Source organism: Herpailurus yagouaroundi, unplaced genomic scaffold, assembly GCF_014898765.1.
Source record: "Herpailurus yagouaroundi ecotype Mexico unplaced genomic scaffold, PumYag 28, whole genome shotgun sequence".
Lineage (NCBI taxonomy): Eukaryota > Metazoa > Chordata > Mammalia > Carnivora > Felidae > Herpailurus > Herpailurus yagouaroundi.
Window position 1 is genome coordinate 108,111,754 of NW_024412376.1, and position 23,426 is coordinate 108,135,179.

Genomic DNA, 23,426 nt, shown 5'->3' on the forward strand with positions numbered 1-23,426 from the left:
AGATTTGTCTGTGGATGGGAAAACCACTCAGTCCCCACCCCCTCACCAAACCAAGCCAGGTGTGCCCCAGTTAGGGGACCGGTGCCAGAGAACCCTTGTCCACAGCCTAGGGTCAAGTGTTTGCAAGTAACCTCTTCATCCCCTGAGTCCTGAAGATAAACCAGGGTCTATTTACAGTCCACAGTCTCTCCCTGGAACGTACATTCATCTGTCAGCGGGCACTTAAAGGCTGTTCTGGCCCCACCCTCAGGATGGTATGCATATCTTAATAATCAGCAGATGACAGCAGGGAATTTTTGTGGTTGATCCATGACCAAGGTTATTATTTCATACATTCTAAAGAAAGGAGCTTTTTTTCATTTGCATGCAAACCACTTGGGTATTATCTCTAAGCTCATCAAGAAGCCAACTATCAACATTAATATTTTCCATAACATTTAAGGAAGCATTATCTGACAGAGTTTAGATGAGGGACTTGAGCGTAAGACCTACCTGGCTCAGTTCTAGGCTCTGCCACCGAAAGGCTAAAGTGACCTTGAAAAAGCAATAGCCTTTTCTCTGAGCCTCAATTCCATACAGGTGTGGATTAATTAAAATAATGCTAATAATGCTTTTCAAGCATTGTAAGTGCTCGTAAGTGATCGCTATATTACACCATTTAACTTGATTTGTGAGGAGACTTAGTATTGAATCAAAATTTTGGGGCAATTTTAAAGATCTGTAGATGCCATTCTTTCCAGAAAGATGTAAAGCCTAATTACCATCCTCTTAAAGATCAAAAGCACTGCTAGTTTGATACCTGCTTGACTGCGGTCCTAACCAAATTTCAGTCTAAGTGATTTATGCTCCAATAATATCCGAGACACAAAAACTATAAAGAAAGGTCATGAGATATATTAGCGATAAGACCTGACGAAACAATGCGATTCCCCCTCGTTACCATATAATCATATTCCTCATCTTTATGGGATGTTTCTTTGGAGGCTGTGGGTGTTGCCCACAGTTTGGAATATCCATCATGTTTAGTTTTGGCAGAGGAGTGAAGTAGAAGGGTAGTACTCGTTTATTCACGTGGATATTCTCCAGGGGGCCTAGCCTTTGAATCCCGAGGAAATGAATGGCTTAGGCTCTCGTAGTCCGAACTGTGCATTCATTCCTGAGTTGAATAATTAACAGAAATTTGGAGCTGAATTTGGAAGATCTGCTTCTGAACGTGCTACTGAATAGGGCCGCACCGAGGCTTGGACAGAAATGTGGACTCACCCAGATTAGCAGTGCCAGACTCTGACAAATTAAATTTCAACACCTCCGGTTCGTCTTGGCAGATGCTAGTAACCTGATGTCATGCAGCCATGATGTAAGCCAGAAAGAGTGGTATTTTGCAATAGAGAGATTCTGGTAACCCTTCCCATGAATGTGGGTTGCAGGATATCAATATTTACATCACACTACAGAGAGTTTGTTACATTTTGCAACGCAAGAAGTTAGGTGGCTTACTCATGGTCTTCTGCAGAGACAAACTGCCCTTATGTCCAACATCAAAAGCTTAGATTGCTGATGTTTGCCTTGTTATTTTCTGAAGACACTTTCTCAATTACATATAATGAATGGAAATCTCCTTGACATCACCAAAATGGACATTTCCGAATTAAAGGATTAGATTTGTATTGTGGCCAGAAACACTAAAAGATAATCTATGTTATAATTTCATCTACTTCCGGGATTATAAAAAAACATAACATACAAAAAAGTAATTTGGGATGGGGCACCTGGCTGGCTGAGACAGGAGAGCATGTGACTCTTGATCTCGGGGTCGTGAGTTCAAACCCCATGTTGGGTATAGAGATTACTTAAAGAAAAAAGTAATTTGGGGAAAGAAGATACAATAACAAGTAATTATAATTTTCTCTGTGAATTTACTGGCTCAGGTATGTTTGAAATTATGGTGTTTGCCCTCACCCTTATCATGCTCCGAATGTTAATTAATGAAGCACTTATGAATATTGATGACTTAAGGACGTGTTCTCAGAGATTGAAGGGTAGATATCTAAAGAAGACAAAATGGGAAATGAATGAAATTGGTGAACCCCTTATCCTGCTTGATTTAGTCAAAGGTGCCAGAAACATGTTTTCCTTTCTTTCCTGAATGATCCACACCACCTAATAATTCATGACTGATAGCTAGAAATGTAATCTTGATGCCAAGGGCTTCCCTGGCAGGCTTTTCTCAGGGTCTTGCACAGGAAAAAAAACAGAAGATAAAGAAGTTTGCAGAACATCTTGTATTTATATGCATTGTCTCACTTAAGTCCTACTTACATGTGTAAATATTGCCATAGGAATGCCGGAGATTCCTCTCTGCAAAATGAATTCTAGGCTTCAGGGGACCAGACGATTACTTTGTATGACAGACCACCAACAGATGGCTTCTCATAAGCCACATTCTAAATGTCTGTATGGTCTCACGGGGGGGATTTTATACTGTTAATGCACACTCTTCCACACTGAAAAACTCAGAATCCCTATTGGTTTCTGTTTTGGTTTGGCAATCTGGACATTTTAATTCTCTGTCTGGTGTTTCTTAATTTCAATTATATTGTGTTTACAGTTTAGAAATATTTATAGACAGCAGACATTTATAACTTTTTAGGTTATCACCTCTCCAGGCTCCAGCATTAGTTCCTCTTTCCTTTCATCAAGAGGCAGTCCTTAATTAAGCTTTATTGTCTCTTCCTGGACTCTCCCCAGCGTTTTAACACCTTTTTGAAAAGCTCGGGAAGATCATAGCTTTCTAGGTGCGGTCGCTGGAGTCACTGGGAGGAAACTTCACCTCCCCACTTTTTGGTATGATGTAACCTTTGCATACTTTGTGAGGACAAGCAGAAAATGCTGACGTGTAATTCATCGGCATTAAATTCCTTATGAAGGAAAAACAAAGCTGGCGAAATGCCTTCTACTCAAAGGAAAGCAGAATGTAAAGTTGTGTTTAGGAGCGAATGGAAAAGTCATTACAGAAGTGAAAGTCTTGTTACCATTGTAGGCACATTCACGTTTGATCCTCCTTTAACCCATCTTGTGATCAGAATTGTTTTGATAAGAAAAAATAAGGTCCATAGTTTTAGATTGAATCCAAGAGAAAATTGGTAGATATTATTCTTCTTCAATTCCATGTTTCACTTCCTCTCAAGACAAAATTTTAAATGATTGTTTTGCAAACCAAACACTCGAATAGACACCTAAGATGATATCCGGTGGTGTGTTTTGGGGTTCGATGTGGCGTGGGGGACAGAGGTGGTGTTGAGAATAATTCCACTTGTGGGACGAATATGGAAAACTTTCTCTTGACCCCCAGTCAAACTCTAAAAACTAGCAGGGCCTTGTAGAAGATAAAACCAAAGCCTGAAGAAATTAAGGGACCTGCACGAGGATAATTCTACTGATGTGGAAGAAGTATGATTAAAGAGGAAGGGACCCTAATTCCCAAGTGGGGATTTCTATCATTGCTCCATTTTCTCTCGCTATGTGCAAATCCGCTATCAAGCGTTCAGAAACGGCGGAGAAAGTTTCCACAGGTTGTCGGCTGGGGAAACAATTCCTGTGTCCGATTCTTCAGTTTCTATTTCAGGGCTGATGGTAGAATTTTATTTATTAGTAGAATTCTAGAATTTCGGGCCAAATGGATAGTCACCAGGTAATTCCACTAACAATAGGAAGAGGCGATGAACGTAAACATTAGGGGACCACTGAGTCCGACACAAGGTTTTATAATCCGTGCAGAAACAGAAATGTTTCACCTACTCAGGGCTCAATATCCAGATAGCTTTTAGTCATCAAAAACTCTTCAACTTATTCCACACTTCACAGATACAGGCTACACAGTGTTGTCACGAGCTGGGTATGATTTATGTTTGCCTCAGACATCCATTTTCTTTTCCCTGGTTTAGGCTTCAGGCACATGCTTGCATCGCTGGAGGTGCCATAACACTGACCTCATCCTAGCATTAGACACCATGAAAGCAGCATGCTTGGGACTAGGTCCGTGCACAGTGATCTAACCTGCCGGTGGCAGCCAGCACGTGAAGAACCCAAGCTTGGCATTGCTTTGGCTTGCTGCAAGGTTGGTAATTATTCCCATGAAAATTCACATCTGACATGGTCAGAAGCATGAAGCTCAGTCTTTCTGCAGTAAGAACAATAACCACACAACAACAGCAACAAACCCAGAGTAGGACTATGAACTTGACTTCTGTCACAGTAGCTTGTTCACTCGATTCCCATGGCACCCTAACGATGGCAAAGTCTGAAGACCAACGTTGAAGTTTATTCTCTCATTTCATCATGATCCCAACTTCCTTTATTTTCGAGTCCAGTCAGCTTGGGAAGTTTTGTTGTTTCATTGGAAGATTTCGATTTGGGGCCCACTGATTTTTATACACGCCTCACGAAAATTTCTTACGAAGGCCTCACAGTGGTCTTCCTCCAGAACAGATGTTGTAAGGTGATTTCAATTTTAGACACCTAAAAGAGAACATTGGTTTCCGTGTGAATTGGACGGCTGCTCGTATGGTTTATTGAGAATGATATATATGCTCTGGTACAACAGTTGCTCTTGGTTCTCCACGCAGGTCCCCTTTCCCCACTGGTGGGCCCATCCCCCATTGGCTATGCATGTTAACTGGCTCAGAGCCAGATCCTTCTCCAGAGGATTGCCCTTGGCCAACAGAGCACCTAGCCTGAAGATCCCTGGGAGATTCCAAGCTCTCACCTCCTTTCCCATGCTACCCGTACCCTTTCCCATACTGCTACCCATGCTTGATGACACAGGGCACTAAAACCAAGATCCCTCACCTTCTTGGGAAAGGTCTACTGTGCCATCCATATCCTAGATCTCCCTGTGGAACCCAGCTGAGGCCACGTCTTTGCTCACTGTCTTCCTCTGCTCTGGTTTTCCTTACTCCATTACAGGGTTCACCTTTAGAGCACTCCCTCAGCCAATGACTTGCACAAGAATCCCCATCTTAGGTTTTGCTTCTAAGGAACTTGACCTCAAACAGCTGTCTTGTTAGCATTAAAAGGCCTGACTTCCCCCCCCCCCCCCCATTCTTGGTCTCTTAGGCAATTGATGTAACAGATTTTATCTCAATTTATCTACAATTGACATAACAGAGGTTATTCTAAGATACAGTTATTAAGCAAGTAAACCTTTTCTTATTTTGCACACTCAGTCTTGGTCATTTTAAAAACGACAACTTACTTAGTGGGCTACAACAAAGGAAATGTGTTTGCGCTTTTTCCTTTAATGTATCTCACATATTTCTTGACTTTTTCCAAGTTACATGGATTTCAGAAAAAATTACAGTGTGGATAAAATAGAAATTAGAACACACAAGTAACTTATACTTGTGGATCAAGCTTATTGTCTTAGGTTTTTAGCAGTAGACAGAATCTCCTGTATAAACACTCAGCGGATGTCTGAAAAGAAAGTGGCCCATGTTTGTCATCCATTTTCATTCATTTAATACTCATTTCTAGAATTGCTCGTTCAACACATATTTGCTGGGTGTCTACTGTGTGCCAGACATGGTATTATCACTGATACATAACTGTGAACAAGATACACTTAATCTCTACTCTTGTGGGGCTTGCTGTCCTCCTTACTCATAACTTCGACGTAGGCAGAGAGAGACGAGGTTGAAGGGAAACTGTAAATTGGAGCTATTCTATTGCAATTGCAGGTAGATTTTTACTGCTTGTCTATGTTTATAAGAAAAAGCACCAAAACAAATCTATGTAGGAAGTTGCCAAATTTGCCGCCATTTTTCACTAAAAAATTATACATGTCAGTGTTTGGTACGATGGAGGGGCTCCATAAACATTAAGTGAACAAGTGCCCAGTGACTTCATATTTTTTTTCATACCTCTTTGTTATGTAGCAGTAAAAAATAGCAAGAAAACCACTTAATAATAATCCAACACCAATCCCAATTGCAATGTATTTTTCATAAGAATCCACAGCATATGAAGTTAAGGTCAAGTGTTCACACCTTTCTCCAGTATAACCAGTAAAACACCTTTAAAGAAAAAAAAAGAAAAGAATGTATATTTTGAAAACTCAGAGTGATAGAAATTCAAAGAAATGGCCAATTTCAAAGAATGACACATTTCAATAAAAAGTAAGTAATTTAAAGAGGAAAACACCAAACGGAAGCCAACTGCTAAATGTATCGAAGAAGCTATGTATTTTACAATAATCAATTCATTAAAGCCCCGTAGTAATGTAACTCCCCTCATTGGTAGAAGGGAAAGGTAGCTGCTTGCATGAGTTGATCCAGAAAATTATTAACCTACTCTTTCGTAGGAGATTGCCCAGAAACCAATGATCATAAAAATAGTACTTAATTGTTCTAGAACTTTATATTCCTGAAGTGTTTTTGCTATAGTCTATTTCATCTCATCCTGTAATCAACCCCGTGAAAACTCAGAATCGTCTTCGCAGGTTGCTAAAACACACGTTTGCATTCAGGAGTCTTGAGGTAGGGCATCAGCTTCTGCATTTCTGACAAGCTCCCAGGTTACACAGAAGCTGCTAATGTGGGAACTGTATTTTTGAGTAATGTGGGTTAGGTAGTTTGGAAAAAGACTCCTTAGATATTCAAATATAGTGAGTCATGTTCAGATGATGTACCCTTTTTACAAGATAAGAGAGAGGTGTGTGGAAATGTACTAGGTGAAACACATAGAAACACTAGGTGAAACACAAATGCATCTCCTCCCATCTCTAGGACTTGGAAAGCTCTTTGCAATTACCTGCAGATGGCTTTTTCCAGCTCATGGTGGAATGCACAAACACCATTGATGCAGTAACTATTGTGGTCTTCCAGGCAAGGATGTGAGAACTTCAAGGCTATGGGCCCTTCTGTGTAGTCAGCTAGGAGAAGGACATACAATATGAACAGATGAAGGGGGTCACACTTTCATAGTAGGTTTGTTACACACGTGTAAAGAGACCTTTAATTTGAAGAATATTCTTTGGGTGCTCTGCCATTTAAACTATTGGCTGATTCCAACAGCAGGCTATATTCACAAAGGTTAGGTTAATATCATTTGGACACATCACTAATTAATTAGGGGATGGAGGTGGATTGATTGTTCTATTCTCTAGAAGCTACATAATAAGGTAGAGATACAAGGTGGCCAAAAGGTGGCAGCATTGATTCTCATTTTAGCAGGCTGTGTTGAGCAAGTCTCCCCAAAAGTATGCCCAAATACGAATAAACATAGAAGATCGCACCCAATTTTTCATTCTCCCCTTTACACCCGAGAGTCTGCACTTAGGAAACTTGGATTTACAGAGCTAATGAACTTGATTTCTCTTCATTCCCCCAAAGAAGACGAGAATTGCCTGCTTCTTCTTCTGTGGACTACCACTGAGAAGGTAACTGCAAAGGAAGCACTACAGTGCCGCATTTCAGAAGAGGCATTGTTATGACCTATACAAGAACCAGAAACAAGTTATGGCTCAAGCTTCACATAGTTGAGACAACATCTTTGAATATTAATTGGCAATTTTACTCAGTTAAAGATACATTACGAGACAGTGGGAAATGCCCTAGAAACAGAATGAGGAAATCTGGGTTTTGACTTCTAACACTGTGCAAATGACCACATCTGGCAAAACTTTTGTGCTCAAGTGTCCAGAAGCCTCTGCATGGGAAGCTTCCTCTTGGGAAGCTGTGTTTTGGCAAAACGAATACATTTCAGGATGTTTACTCCTCATTCCCTGATATACCTATGCCACCCTTGGGGTATATTCAGTGGGGATGACCCTTGGTTAAAGCACAATTGGGTCCTTTTTGGTAAAAATTGAATTACCGATCTTTAAATTTGTCCCAGGCAGAATCAGTAGTGTTCTATTTTGTCGTTATTATGAATAAACATACCTCCCCGTCTTTAGTTATCATGTTATATCATATTTGCCTTTGCTAAGTAGATTCACAGAATCCTCCTTATTTGTTTTAGGGGGAAAAAATCTAAAAAGGCATGTATTTTTTATATTGAAAATACTAAATCTTAGGTACTAAGCCACCAATAAGACACTGTGTCATATAACTCCATGTCGATTAAGAACACACAATATTAACCTTAAAATTTGCCTTTATCTTGTTGAGTGTGGTGTTGTGAATCTAGTCTCATTTTAATAATTAACTCTCAGCCCGTGAGAATTTCCCATGATAAACTGGGCTAGGTTCTTCCTGCTTCAAGACTAAATTAATTGAATTAGCCAAGCCTGAACCAGGATTTGCTAGGAAATGTGAGAACTGGAAGATACCTCCAAAGAAAGAATGTGCCAGAGAGACTCCTCTTTCCTCTAAAAAGAATATTAGTTTTAAGTTTATGAAAAATTTCCTAAGATACTGCATGCAGATGTTTGGAGTAAATTTAAAAATGGAAATTTAAAAGGAAAACCTTGATAGAGGTTCTCTATCAAGAAAGCATAGGACAACTGTAGAGATGATATACTTGATCCCCTGTTTTCCATTATTATTATCTGTAACTTGGAAATCTTGCCTTGCATTTCATTGTTGAGGACGTAAGAAGTTGGTGCTGGGTGCACTGTGCCTAAGTCAATCACTGAGAGGAAAGTCTACTTGAATTTTCTACCGTATTATCTTCCAATGAAGATCTTTTCCTCTTTGCTCAGAGGCTCAGAAGACATGAAGACGTTGGCTAAAAATGATCCTAAAGCTCACACGGAGTTTGTTTTGCAAACGGATAGACATTTAAAACTCAAACTGGCAAAATATTTTAAGTAAATGTTTTAATTTAAAATTATTGGTAAAATGAGGCATGTTGAAATATTACTATCTTTCATATTCAGAAACAAAGTATCTGACATGATCTTCTTTTATTTGCCTGGCTCTGAGCATAAGCTATGTCGTTTCCTCTGTCCTGTCACATCACCAATCTTCGCAAGAGGGGGTGGTGATTTGGGTGAGAATCATAACCACCCGGTACACAGGTCTTGGCAGGTAACAAACCTTCCAAGTTCACCTCTGAGAGTTCAAACAGGTTCGAAAAAAATACTGATGCTCAACAGCAGCCAGAAGCTATTCTAATAATAAGAGTAATAGCAATAATACAGGAAAAGAAACACACCATCACCATAACAACAAAAATTGGGTACACGTGATTAGGAAACAGAGCATATGTTAAAACAACAACAAAAACCCCCCAAAACAAAACAAGAAAAATGATCTTTCCAAAGATGGATTAAGTCTTCTCCTTGTCCTCATTTCTTCGGCTGCAAAGTCATAGTCACAGATTAAAATATGATACCAAAATATCAGTCATCAAAAATGCCCAAATGGGGACAAACTGCCTCGGGACACAAATGGATTATTGGGGACCAAGCTGGAGTCAAGCAGAAGGCAATTTTTAAAAGGCATGTCTTTGCTCGCACTTTTACCTGTCATGTCTATTTAACAGCATCCTGCTTAAAGAGTTGAATGTCTAATAATAAAATGCACATTAAAAGATTTCCAGTGTTGCTTTTGATCACAATCCAAATTTCTCTCAAAAGGTAAAAAAAAAAAAAAAAAAAAAAAAATCACTGAAAATACAAAAGTGTGAAGAAAATACCTTCTGTTTTGTTAACTGTCCAGTTACTTTGCTGGGTTGTGTTTGAAGGTGTTCCAGTCACGGCTGCCTCTTCAGTCAATGCTGTCATTGCTATATGAAGGGGTGGGGGGGGGGGAGGGAAAGCATGTTTAGCAGGTGAGCCTCCTTCTATGTGCAAGCAACAGATGGAAAGTTATGGACAAGCAACAGATCAAAAGTGATTCTTACTCCGCTTATTCTCACTTTTGTTCTTTTCCCCATCGATGTACATTTGAAAAGCATAACCTGATTAGGGCAGTTTCCTGACAGTTTCTCATCCATACCTACTTCCCCGACTACCTTATCATTCCAGAAAATAGAAATACATTCATTTTTAAGAGCACGTGGATTCATTTATATACTAATTCAATCGCAAGGATGCTATGGCATAGTGGTTAAAATGTATCAACTGCTCTTCGGTTACAGAAAGCAAACATACAGGTCTCAAAAAAGGGGGTAGCATAATCTGTTAGGAGTCTGTATTACATAATAAAACTCAATTAATTCACAGGTGGCTTGTGCTGTTCTTTGTGTGAAGAACGACGGTTAAAAGCCAGCTTCTCACTAAAACAGAACAAATCCTATTCATAGTTTACACTGATACAAAATTAACAAGACAAAAACAAACTTCCTACCTTTGAATAAGAGATAGACTGATATTGGCACTCCGAAAGCCATTTCCAGCTGTTGTTAAACAGTATCTTTCTTATCCTCCCAGACTGACGGGTGGAAGGTTTTTATTGAGCTCTCCCGAGTCTTTCTTGTATTTATATTTCATGAAGCGTCACCTGCCGTTCTTACCAATCAAAAAAATATGTACTTTTGGCAGGAGCTGTAGGTAAAGCCCTTGAGGCGCTCACACACTTATTTAGGATACCTGTGTTATCTAGCAATGTGATCAAGTTTTCTTTTGAAACACTGGTTTCCTGTTACCTGTGGGCATAATCGTGTATGTAAAAGTACTTAAAACAACAAAAAAGAATCTAAATTCAGGAAAGGCCTCATTGCGTGAACAGAATTGTACCGAGCTCCAAAGTTACTAGGAATTTACATAGGATTCCAACAAGGGGGAGTTCTGATAATTTGCAAACCAGGAAACAGCATAACCTGTAAATGAATCAAACATCTCTGAAACTGCAGTCAGTTACACCACCTCTCAGTACAGACTGTGTTCTTTCACAAATCAAGATATTTTGTAATTTAGCCGCCGGGGGGGGGGGGGGGATTAAATTTGTGTTAAAAACAGAGGATTAATATTCCATTTTATTTTTTGCTACTCCATGTTGCTATTTTCAAGCTCTGTAAGGACAATTATTTTTAATAGCATAACATTTGCCTTTATGTCATTCTGCCATTTAAGATTTTTCGAATAAATGGAATGTGCTACCCATCTCCTTAGGACTACAATGCTCCAATTTGTGTTCCAATGATTAGGCTAGATAGAGCCAGTAAAGTACCAAGATGATGGTGATGATGATGTCTCCACTAAGATAAACTATTTAGGTTTTGAATTTTTTTTTTTAACGTTTATTTATTTTTGAGACAGAGACAGAGCATGAATGGGGGAGGGTCAGAGAGAGTGGGAGACACAGATTCTGAAACAGGCTCCAGGCTCTGAGCCATCAGCACAGAGCCTGATGTGGGGCTTGAACTCACGAACCGCGAGATCATGATCTGAGCCGAAGTCAGCCGCTTAACTGACTGAGCCACCCAGGCGCCCCAAAATATTTAGGTTTTGTATGTCTAGTGAATAAAAATTTTTATTTATTTTTTATTTTTTAGAGAGAGAGAGAGAGAGAGAGAGAGAGAGTGTGAGTTGGGGAGAGGGGCAGAGGCAGAGAGAGAATCCTGAGCAGACTCCACACTCTGTGCAGAGCACGAGGCAGGGGCTCAATCCCATGACCCTGGGATGAAGACCTGAGCTGAAATCAAGAGTTGGACGCTCAATTGACTGAGCCACCCAGGTGCCCCCAATGAATAGAAAGTGTTAAATTCAACACAACATTCAAATTGTTCTCACTGTTAATCTAGCTGTAATTATGAAAGTGCCATTTTAATGGCCAACACATGTGATTATTGCTATTAGATTTTGTGACTGTAGGAGCTTCCCATAAATTTTCACCTGCCCCAGATTATTATGAAGAACTTATGTAAATGTGTCGTACTGTGGTGGTGTGCTTTTTCGCCAGGAATTTCAATTGCTCATGTTTTCGGTACTGAAAACCCGTTTAAGATAGGTTACCACTTGCATCGTGTCCATCCAGCAAATTTGGTTTACCAGAACAGATCTCTTTCGCTATTGAAATATGAATTTGGCTTTAGAAATCACACAAGAATGAGCTTGTTGAACTCATTATAACTTGGGCAATCACCACAGGAGTCATCATTTTAAAGTTAAAAGAAGATACAGCACTTGGCTCACTTTAAATGGGCCTGCATTTTGTATTTCTACTTTTGTGGGTTTTTTTTTTTAACGTGATTATTAAGATAATTTCCGGATAAATGTTTTTCCCGGGACAATAATATTTGAGTTATAAATCAAATAATCATGCTCTGCACCTCTGGCGTGAATTTAAGATGAAAACATTTACAAGGGGTTAAAGAAGCCATTAGAACCAATAGCAGTTTTTGGAGGGAGATGCTAGGCCCAATGTGAAATATTTTTATTTGTAAGGTTGGGATATAGGACTACAGACATCTTGGTTATAACCGTTAACTGGAGTTTGCATAGAGCTTTGTGTTTTGCAGGGTTTTCATGCACATCTCGAGTATTTCTTCAGTGGTCCTGGTCCCAACAAATTCAGTGCCTAACATATAGTATGTACCTAATGACTCCATCTTGAGTGAATAAAATAATAAGCAGTAGGCCTTCTATCTAGTCCCTTGTGACAACTGAGGAATGGAGACCCAAAAGAATTAAGTGACTTACCAAAGGACATGCCCTAGAGTCAGGACTGGGATCCATGTTCAGATTCCAGATCACATGTCCTTTCTATTTTCCCGGCCGTGTTCTCTGGTAGGAATCCGTAGACTGATCCCAGAGAAATTCTCTGAATTATGTCCTAAAATCAAACCTGAAATAAGTTACCTCTATCCTAAGAATCTAAATATGAAATGAACTGTGACTTTCATTCACATTTGGGCTGAGAGGCATGGACCATGCTCTTTCCTGATGTTTCCCCGCTCCGGTGAATCAGGCCATGTAACACAGGCCTACCACTTTATTGAAGGCTCATAGCAGAAAATAGCTCTAGTCACCTCACGTGGATCTTTCCTCCAGGACTCCTACTGATGGATCCCACTTACACTCTCTTCAGGAGAGTCTCCTGCCTTGGCTTCTTCAGCCTCCTCACAAAAAGTCCTTTCCCCAATCCTGAAGAATGGGGAGATGGGTATTGTAAGGTGGCCTCACTGATGCCTTCATTCATTCTCGACACACAGTGGATCAGGTTGGAAAGAGAAAGGCGAAAGAAGGCTAAGCACTTCAGCACCCCACCGTCAATTTTCCCTCCTTCCATTTTTTCGGTCTTTTTAATTTATTCATCTCTCTCCTCTTGTCATACCATCTCTGAAAGTGTCTTCTCTTCCCTGCCCTTCCTTCCCTACTCCTCCCTTCCCCTCCCTTCCTTTTGTTTCTTTCCCTCTCCTTTTCTTTCTTTCTCTTTCTTTCTTTCTTTCTTTCTTTCTTTCTTTCTTTCTCTTTCACTAACTCCACCAAAATCTGTTGCTAGACATTGGCAGGAAATGCTCATCAGGCCATTGTTTTCTCTCTCTCTCAACTCATTCTGTTAATTCTCATGGATGCAGTTGTCATTCATTCAATCATTCATTTATTCATTCATAAAATATTGAATGCCCACAACATCCATGGCACTGGGCTGGGTGTGATGTTAGCAAGAAAACTGGACAAATCATTCATGGACTCTCACCTCAAGGACCTAAAGGGAGTTAAGGAAGGCACAGACATAACTACAGGACTGGGTAGGAACTGATAAGTGCCATGACTGTGTGCAAAAATGGCTATGAGAGTTCAGGGATGGGATTGAGGCAAATTCTCAAGGCAGTTTCATGGACAAGTTTCATGTGAATTTTAAATATCAAGTGAGATTTAGATGTGTAATAAGAGAGAAGATTCCAGGTGGGGGAGGGCACTGACGGAGGCAACATGGTGGAACGAAGAGAGTGAGCTCTGGCTCCCATCATCCCAGACCTTGCTTCGAATTCCAATTCCACATCTACTCTCCATTTAGCCCTGGCCAAGGCTTTTTAATAAGTCCAAGGGTCAACTTCCTCATGTATAAAATAGAGATTGTCAATAACAACAACAAAAGTAAAGCATTTAGCACATGATGGTGCTCTCTTAAGGAGAGCTTTTATTACCAAATAACAGTAGAAAGACACAAGCTGTGTATAATGGTCAAGAAGATCAGAGTTTAGTGATGAACACACTTCACGAAGTCCTGAATTTTCATCACTAGTCATGAGTTCTTATTCTCTTCCCAGACTGATGTTAAGTCAGGGCTTCTATTTCTGGATTCTGTCATCACCTCACACTCAACGTGTCTTAAAGTGAACATATCTCTTCTTCAGCATCAGCTCCCCTTTACAACTTCCTCATGTTAACCAAAGAAAACATCTTCCAGGCTCTAATTACAATTCTCCTAACTTATGAAACATGGTCTGAATTATCCAGGCTGTCTCTAATCTATCTCTGCATACTTATCCAGCTGTATTTCCACCACTCTCTTAACCTCTCTAACACACACTTTTCATTTTAGTCTGACTGTGACTCTTGCTTTCACACACACACACACACACACACACACACACACACACACACACATATATATGTATATATCTGCTAAACCCCTTCTCACCTCTATCTTTGTATTACTATTCAACCCCCCTTAATTCTTCAGGGTCCTTTTTACAGATAGTTGCAGAAGGAAGTTACTTCTCCAAAGCTCCTCTACATGGCTAACATATGTCTACCTTTTATGTACCCCAAATATCCATAAATAAGGCCATGGTACAAATGAACCAACTTCATCTCCTTTATGTGTTGACAAAGGCTTCCTTCTTGACTGAACTTGAATCAGTTGCCTGTGAGTCCTCTTCTCAACCAGGCCTGCTGAGCCCAGTTGTAGCAAAGGATCCTGCTAAGTGAGTTTATAGAGACCCCCCCCCCAACCCTATATATTATCAAGTTCCCCATGTTCCACCCTTGATATCTGGCCTGCCTTTAGCAAGAATCCTGGTAAGCTAGTTTAGCAAGAATCCCCCCACCCTTGAAATCTAGACAAGTTTCTCTTATAGTAATTTTGTACCTACTGATCCCTCTGCTCATTGGATATAGACCCATAGCTACCTTTGCTGTATTTGGAGCTCAGTTCAATCTTCTCTGCTGCAATAGTCTTTTTTCTTTCAGTGTTTATTTATTTATTTTGAGGGGTGGGGAGGAAGCACAAGTGGAGGAGAGGCAGGGAGAAGGAGAGGCAGAATCCCAGGCCCACTCTGCACTATCAGCACAGAGCCTGATGTGGGGCTTGAACTCACGAACCGTGAGATCATGACCTGAGCCGAGATCAAGAGTTGGATGCTTAACTGACTGAGCCACCCAGGCGCCCCACAATAGTCTTGATCCCATAACAATAGTCTTAAATAAAGTCTTCCTTACTATTTTTAACAGATGTCAGAATAATTTTTCTTTTACAGTATTTTAGTCTCTAGAAAGTCTCACTCCTGGATTTTAGCCCAGCCAAAGGGTAAAAACCTTCCAAAATTAATTCCTCTTGCACTTTGAGGGTTTGGGGTGGTACTCTCAAAACCACAGACTTCACCTTTTCCCATGTACATGTATTTTGGGTCATTTTGTGTGTTTGGGGGAATTTGGGGCCCATATGAATAAAACAGGCCCTTTCTGAAATGTTTGCTTGGGAGCTTTGAATTTAAACTTCTGTTGGGGTTATCAGGCCAAGACTGGTCTGGACTGATGGTAGAATGGGCTATAGACCCTTTTCTTGCATGTTTCAAAAACTTGTGCATTTCCCCAGCATGCTGCAAAGAAATAGGTAATAATTCTACTCCTGAAGCCAATATTACACTGTATGTCAACTAACTGTAATATAAATAAAAACTTGAAACTACAAAAAAAAATAGGTAACAAATATATGAACAAAAAAACTTATAAATGTCTTAAGGAAAAAAGAAGACAGGTATTCTTCAAATCGCTTTTATTATACAGTTGAAATATTAATTATAAGCTTCTAGTCTATTTTCACACAATTGATCAGGAGCACACACTGATAAAGCATGCACTGGGCAAGAATCATGGTTGGTACATTAACACATTGGGATAAGGCATGAAAACAATACAATTATGTGCTTAGGGTAGGGTCAAAATTGCCTTCAACTGACATTCAGTGTATTTCCTAATTTAAATTGTGTTAGAAATATGGTATCTACTTCGAAAACCAAATGCTGTAACAGAAGAGGGAAGAACTGTGGGCAAGAGAGTGGTAGATTTCTAGTTATAGGCTAAGGTTTAGCTTTGGCATATTGTGTCATATTTTCCTATTACTTTCTGAATCTGTGAACAGCCATTTGTTCTTTAATGACGTCCTTGCTCATACTATAGCCTATTTTTCTAATATTTGTGGGAGAATACAACCATACTTTTGTTTTCTATGTCTGTTTTGGGATTTTTTCCATTATTCCTCAAGGAAGAGATTATCCAAATATTTTTCTGGAAGGAGAAAGAAATTACACCTTAACCTAACTTATTCCTATTAGGCTTTTACTATCGCAAGCAGTCATTTACAGTTTGAAATGATCATTACCTTTTTAAAAAAATTTTTTTAAATGTTTATTTATTTTTGAGAGAGAGACAGAACATGAGCCGGGGAGGGGGAGAGAGAGAGGGAGACACAGAATCTGAAGCAGGCTCCAGGCTCTGAGCTGTCAGCACAAAGCCTGACGCGGGGCTCGAACCCACCAACCGTGAGATCGTGACCTGAGCCAAAGTCAGACACTTAGCCAACTAAGCCACCCAGGCACCCCTGATCATTACCTTTCCAAGTAGCACTGCGTTTTTTGCTTTCTTCGTTTATTTTTCTTTCCTTGAATAGAGTGTCATTTCTCATTAAGATACCTCATAGGATCCATTTATGAGATATACAAGATCAAGATTTGATTTTTACTGTTTTATCTTTCCTTTACAAGTAAGCTCTTTTTCAGCATATGAGACACATAAAATATATAAAAATTGAGCATGCTTATGTCCAAACCTAAATTACAATTTATGAGGGCACCCATTTGGCTGACAAGACATTGGTTGAAAACATACTTTGTGTGATATTTGTGTCAAAAAATATATTCATTTATTATGAGCCCTTTATGGTTTGATATTATGAACAAATAGTATTCACAAAATAAGCCGTTGTTACCAAAGTTTTCATTGGAATTATTTTGTTTTATCCTAAAACTCAAAATCTGTTGGCAAGAAATGCATAAAGTCGTATGAGTCATCTGGTCCAGTATGATTCCATCCATGAAAAAAATAAATACGATGTAGAAACAAATAGCTTTGTAGTAAAATATAAAGGTGTTTACACCCTTTGTCAAATAAATAAATAGCATGACTTCAGTTTGCCCTATTCTCTCGTGTGAATTAGGAAATGAGTTTCTTAGCTGCCAGAAGAGTGTTCTTCAGAAGCATTGCCACTGTCATGGGTCCGACGCCTCCTGGAACTGGAGTGATATAGCTAGCCTTCTTCTTAACAGCTGATGGAGAAAACAGAAAGCCATCTTTATTTTTAAGGTTTTTTTTTTTTTTCTGAGAAAACGATATTTTTGAACATACTGAACCATTAAAAGATAAACTGAGAGGGGCGCCCGGGTGGCGCAGTCGGTTAAGCGTCCGACTTCAGCTCAGGTCACGATTTCGCGGTGCGGGGGGTCCGAGCCCCGCGTCAGGCCCTGGGCTGATGGCTCGGAGCCTGGAGCCTGCTTCCGATTCTGTGTCTCCCTCTCTCTCTGCCCCTCCCCCGTTCATGCTCTGTCTCTCTCTGTCCCAAAAAAAATAAATAAACGTTGAAAAAATAAATAAATAAATAAATAAATAAAAGGTAAACTGAGATACATAAAAAATTTTTTGCAGATTTTATTTTTTGGTTGGGGGGGGGCACCTAGGTGGCTCGGTTGGTAAAGAATCCAACTCTTGATTTTGGCTGGGGTCATGATCTCAAGGTTGCTGGAACTGAGCCCTGCATCAGGCTCTGTGCTGACAGCATGGAGCCTACTTGAGATCCTCTCTCTCTCTCTCTCTCTCTCTCTCTCTCTTTGCCCCTCCCCGACTAGCATGTTGCTCTCTCCCTCTTAAAAAATAAATCAACATGATAAAAAGATTTAAAATTTTTAAAGTAATCTCTCCATTCAACGTGAGGGCTCGACCTTACAACCCTGCGATCAAGAGTCATACTCTACCAAGTGAGCCGGCCAGACACCCCTAAAATTTTTAAAGTTTATTGGAGTATTTATCAATTCGAATTGGACAACAACAAACTGGAAGTGGTCAGGAGTGCTCCACCAACAAGGAGCTAGCTAGAGATTTGTAACAGAAGAGGCAGAAACAAAGCAAGGTCATTATTGATTGGCTACAACTTAAAGCCTAATCGGTGTTGGTGACTGGTCATTCTTAGGTTTTGATTTTGTAACCTGGAGGCGTTTATAGGCTTAGATTTTGGTTTGCTTACACACGCTGCCATGGCAAGAGCTATATGAGTCTAACAGCCTCCTTGTTTTATTAATTAAACAGAATAGAGTGGATTTTTCTGCATTACACATATCACTCTAACAACGTCAAAACATTTTTAGAATGAAGTAGGCTAGAAACACTCACACACTTAGGTAAACAATCCTGTGTGTGATGTCTAATCATTCTAAGACTGTAAGTTGAATCTCCATGAAGTTGGTTTGACATGATAAAAATCCATAATCCATGATTGACCCAACTACCTGTAATTCTCATTAACTACTCCTAAAATACATGCTATTGGTCACAAAGGGGGAACAGGACATAGACAGTTCAGCACACGCCATTTGTTAAATTGGAAAATTCCTGTTGTAACAACAGCATCACTTATGTGTGGATAATACATTCCAGTGCAAGTCTAATAAAAATCATCAAACATATCTGAACTACTGAGCATATACACATAGTCCTGTTCTAAGGTATGCAGACTTCTGTTCAGTGAATAGACTCAAAGAAAATGACAGAGAACTTTCAGCAAGTTTTATTTAAGAATGTTTTCACACCCACATTATTACACATGAATGGCTCCATACTTTGACCTGCTGGTTTAGTGCTTCACCATGTGAATATGAACAATGAAGTTTTCCCAGATAACTTACAAAATTAGCATAGACAATGCTTCTTCAACGCACACTCTGGCATTCTTAATCACATGTTATTTAAGATATATTGCCTTTTACAAGTTTGCTCGTATGTGCTTCCATATGAATCAAAAGTAACAGATCTTAAGTATTATTTACTATTATAGTATTAGACTTTGTAGGCCTTAAGTGTTATTTTTGTACAATTTATATTGCCTTCTTGAAATAGGGTTTGTAAAATTTACATTTATCTTATTTGAAGTTAGTAGTACACAAGAATTTTTTTTTTTAATCAGAGGAAAAGCAAAGGAATAATATTCTTTTACTTGAAGAAAAGTCCAAATAGGCTTAAAGACATCACAAAAAGAAAAATAGTCTAGCTAGTATGTATTATCAACCTTCTCATGGTATGTAAGCAAGAGGAGATAAGAATACTTATGATTTGGGAAGTAGTAGATTAGTTTTCCAAAAAGCCTCTCTACACATGAACGTGCCATTTCCCTCACCACACTTCTATCCAACGTCAAACACTCGGCTAGGTCAACAGCCATTTCACAAATAGCCATGAATTATCAATACTTTCTTCTTGCACTTTAGCTATTCCTTCCAACTGGAATATTCTTCTACTTTATCCATATAAGAAAAATCCTTACTATTCTTTAAAAGCCAATACAATGTTACCTGTGCATGATTTTTCTCAAAAACTTCTCCCTCCAACGTTGACTTCAAAGCCCCACCATCTGGGTTCCCAGTAACCTTATACGTTACTCCGTTATGGAACTTAACACACTGTGGTGTCTGTCCCCTTAACTAGACCCTAGCACCTGGAAGGGAGAAACCAAGCCTTGACAGCTGTTGCTGTCACCATTGTTTTTAATCTCAAGAGTCTCTCCATGCACAGATTAGCCATTTGATAAATTTTGTTAAGGTGAACTCAATAGCCCTTGAAATTTAAAATCTAAAATCAATTTGCAGGACTGTGTCAGAGGATGCAAACAATTTAGTTCATGCTAATTACTAAAAAACTCAAGCTACTAATTTGCTTGATCATGACAAACTCCATTTTTTTACTATTTTTTAAAGTTTATTTATTTATTTTGAGAGAGGGAGAAAAAGAATGAGTGGGGGGAGGGTGAGAGAGAGAGGGTGAGAGAGAGAATTCCAAGCAAGGTCCGCACCGGCAGCGTGGAGCCCGATGCAGGACTTGAACTCACAAACTGTGAGATCATGACCTGAGCTGAAATCAAGAGTTGGATGCTTAACTGACAGAGCTACCCAGTCACCCTTACTTTGTGATAAGCTGATTTACTAGCATGACCAGTGCCTTCCAGGACCTTTTCTATAGACTTGGAAAAGCTATGCCTTTAAAATATCAGCAGATCTCTAGAAGAAATGTACTATATTACTACTATTTACACTGATTGTAGAGAAAATCATGTATTTGTAAAGTACTAACTTTGAAACATTAATGGTTAAAAACAAAAGACTACTGAATGATATGGTAAATGAAGAATCAAGTATAAACTAAATCTTCAATGGAAAACAAAATGGTTCATTTCACAACAACAAGTGGATAAAATTCATTGTGTCAGGGAATCTGCTGTGGGTAAATAGTCATTTTTATATAATTCGGTTTTCAACTTGGAAAGGTAAAGCAGCTTGGAATTATGTGTATATAAAAAATAGTAATAACCCTCAGTTATTGAGTAATACTGAGTAATACTCTCAGTTGAGTACCTACTTCTTGCCAAAAACTTTATATATATTATTTGAATAATTCACATTGAATTATTACTTCATTTTAATAGATGGAGAAAGTATGTCTCCCCGAAGTTAAAGTGACTTACCACTCCCTTGTATGGTAGAGACATTATTTACAGCCAGGTTTGAAACATTCCACGATGCCATCATTCCACCCCATAACCCCGTGCAACTGCATGGTTATTACCATGACCCGAATAAATATAAATATCCCAAGAAAGACTCAGGTGCCAAAAATGAACTCAGTTTTTTCAAAGGGGGAGGAGGATCGTCTGAGAAAAGAAACAAAGCGGAAAGTCCGAATAAAACATTTTCCTGCATATTTCCTGTGAGTCCTCACAGCTCGTCATCTTTGAATTATGTCCAGCACATCAAATTACACAGCTGGCTTAGCAGTCTGAACTGCTTTCTTCCTGGGCGTCAGATCAGATAAACCACGGGTCTGCTCAGGTATCATGACACTCCTCTTCCAAATTTTGTTTTTCACAATATGCTTACCATTGCGTTCTTCTGCTCCAAAAAGTGAGGCTTGAAATGTTGGGAGAGGGAAGGCGAATGAGCTGTTGCGCAAAATAATACCTGCTGGAAATCTGGAGCTTAGTCTGCTTTTTTTTTTTTTACACGTTTTCCTGGTAAAAACTAACACACACATATTTTGTCCTGCCTATTACTTTATAGAAATACACGTGATGGGTAATGGGCCTTCACCTGACGTGGGCTAGGGGTTCTCTGGACGTTCATAAGCATTCAGTTGCATCAGCTCTGTACATTACTCACTAAGCAAAGGATTATGATATCACTATGAACACACACCTGACTATCCAAGTCCTTGCTTCGAATATTTTTTATCTCTGAAATAGTGGATGAATATGAAAATGAAGTCGGTATAGTCATGAGAGGCCAACTGTGAGGAGTTTGATTGAAAAAAAAAACCATCTTGGGTGTTTATCCCTTTTGATTGGATTTTCATGAGAATCTACATCTGAGAAAGAAATATAACTGTATCTGCTGCTGGCTAGTGTTAATGTATTGTCTATTTACATAACAACCAGGATATGAAAATATTGATTTCTCAAGAAAGGTAGGGAATTTTCATTGGCAAATGCCAGTGGGTACAGATGCCAATGCTTAAAAGCATTTCTATAGTCTAATGATTTTGCATGACTATTCCAGGGCTGTCCTACACGACATATTTATGAAGTGTCAGAAGTGGCTTCTGAGCTAAAATTAGTCATGTGAGAAAGAGTTAAACTCAATACGTTTGATGCTCTGAAAAGCATCTTCCCCAATCATGTCTGCAAGAGAGTAAGTTAACAAGCATTACATCACCAGAAAAATCTCTCATTGGCTGGTCTTTCCCTGAGGGCAGACAAAGGTTTGCACTTGCTCATAGAAGATGATGCTTTTAAAGATTAATCCTATGGGGCGCCTGGGTGGCGCAGTCGGTTAAGCGTCCGACTTCAGCCAGGTCACGATCTCGCGGTCCGTGAGTTCGAGCCCCGTGTCAGGCTCTGGGCTGATGGCGCAGAGCCTGGAGCCTGCTTCTGATTCTGTGACTCCCTCTCTCTCTGCCCCTCCCCCCTTCATGCTCTGTCTCTCTCTGTCCTAAAAATAAAATAAACGTTGAAAAAAAAAAAAAGATTAATCCTAATCTGTGCAGGGGGGGGAGGGGGGACGTTCTATATGCTCTATTGAAAAGAATTATAGAAGCACTTTAAGGCAGTAATTTCCTTCAGAGACTTATTTACTCTGTGTTTAGGTGTGAGGGAGTATGTGTGTATGTTAAGGGAAATGCCAAATTTTCTGGATGTATGAGAACAAGGTTCAGGCTCCCCCTCTGCTATCCAAAAGTAGAGCATTCCTATGAAAACTTTCATAAGTCAAAATGGTATGAAGCTGAGGCAAATACTATTAATTTGTATGGAAAAAAATGTGAGCATTCCGAGACCTAAAAACAAACAAATGAACAAACAAACACACCTCTCTGGCTTTTCTGACACCTTAGGACATATTTTGCTAACAGGTGCACAAAATAAATGAAGATAAGCATAGATGCTCACAGACACAGTTCAAAGCTATGGCGGCTGGATGTTGCATTGTTCCCGACGAAGGAGCTTGGTGGGGCCGCTCTCCCAGCTCAGGGTGCATACTGCCTCTGTAATGCTCACTGCAAAACAAATGCTGAACGTTTTTCATTTTGCCCTTTTTTTTTTTTCCAGAAAAGCTAAAATCCTCGTTGGATTTCTTTCACTTAGGAAAAACAGATACTAACGTAGGTTTTTTTGTAAAAGCAAAGTGGCAACATGAACATTCAACCAGCGGGGGAGCACGCATTACATCTTGATCAGTATCAGGATTTTCATGAGAGGCTCAGGGATGGCAAAACCAGGTTGAGATTCAATTTTGTGAAGTTAACACGATTTCAGAGTTACTGAAACTGTTGGACAATGGAGGCAAATAAAACAAACATCAAATCCTATTGTTATCTGCATGGAATTTGCTCTGGGGAATGAGATTCAGATGGAAATGAGTTGGTCCTGGTTAAAGCAAGTATCTGAAAATAAAGACTATTTTGAAGAAAGGCACCAATTAGCATGACAATCTATTTGAATGAC

The 23,426-nt window shown here is 39.4% G+C and overlaps 2 protein-coding genes across 3 annotated transcripts in view; both read right to left on the minus strand.

Annotated features, from left to right (window-relative positions):
* Positions 1 to 872: 872 nt before the first annotated feature.
* Positions 873 to 10,406, minus strand: EPGN (epithelial mitogen). The gene is made up of 5 exons (XM_040481199.1): positions 10,293 to 10,406; positions 9,640 to 9,729; positions 6,808 to 6,928; positions 5,919 to 6,071; positions 873 to 4,518 (listed from the first exon to the last, which is right to left on the minus strand). Exons 1-5 carry the CDS (start codon positions 10,333 to 10,335, stop codon positions 4,464 to 4,466), a joined length of 462 nt encoding a protein of 153 aa, XP_040337133.1. The 5' UTR covers positions 10,336 to 10,406; the 3' UTR covers positions 873 to 4,463.
* Positions 10,407 to 16,831: 6,425 nt separating this feature from the next.
* MTHFD2L (methylenetetrahydrofolate dehydrogenase (NADP+ dependent) 2 like) overlaps positions 16,832 to 23,426 on the minus strand; it is a 150,476-nt gene continuing 143,881 nt past the window's right edge. For both annotated transcript variants that reach the window (XM_040481207.1, XM_040481202.1), the window contains one exon: positions 16,832 to 17,439. In XM_040481207.1, coding sequence (XP_040337141.1) covers positions 17,327 to 17,439 — 113 coding nt within the window. In that variant the 3' untranslated portion in view covers positions 16,832 to 17,326. The remainder of the gene's footprint in view (positions 17,440 to 23,426) is intronic.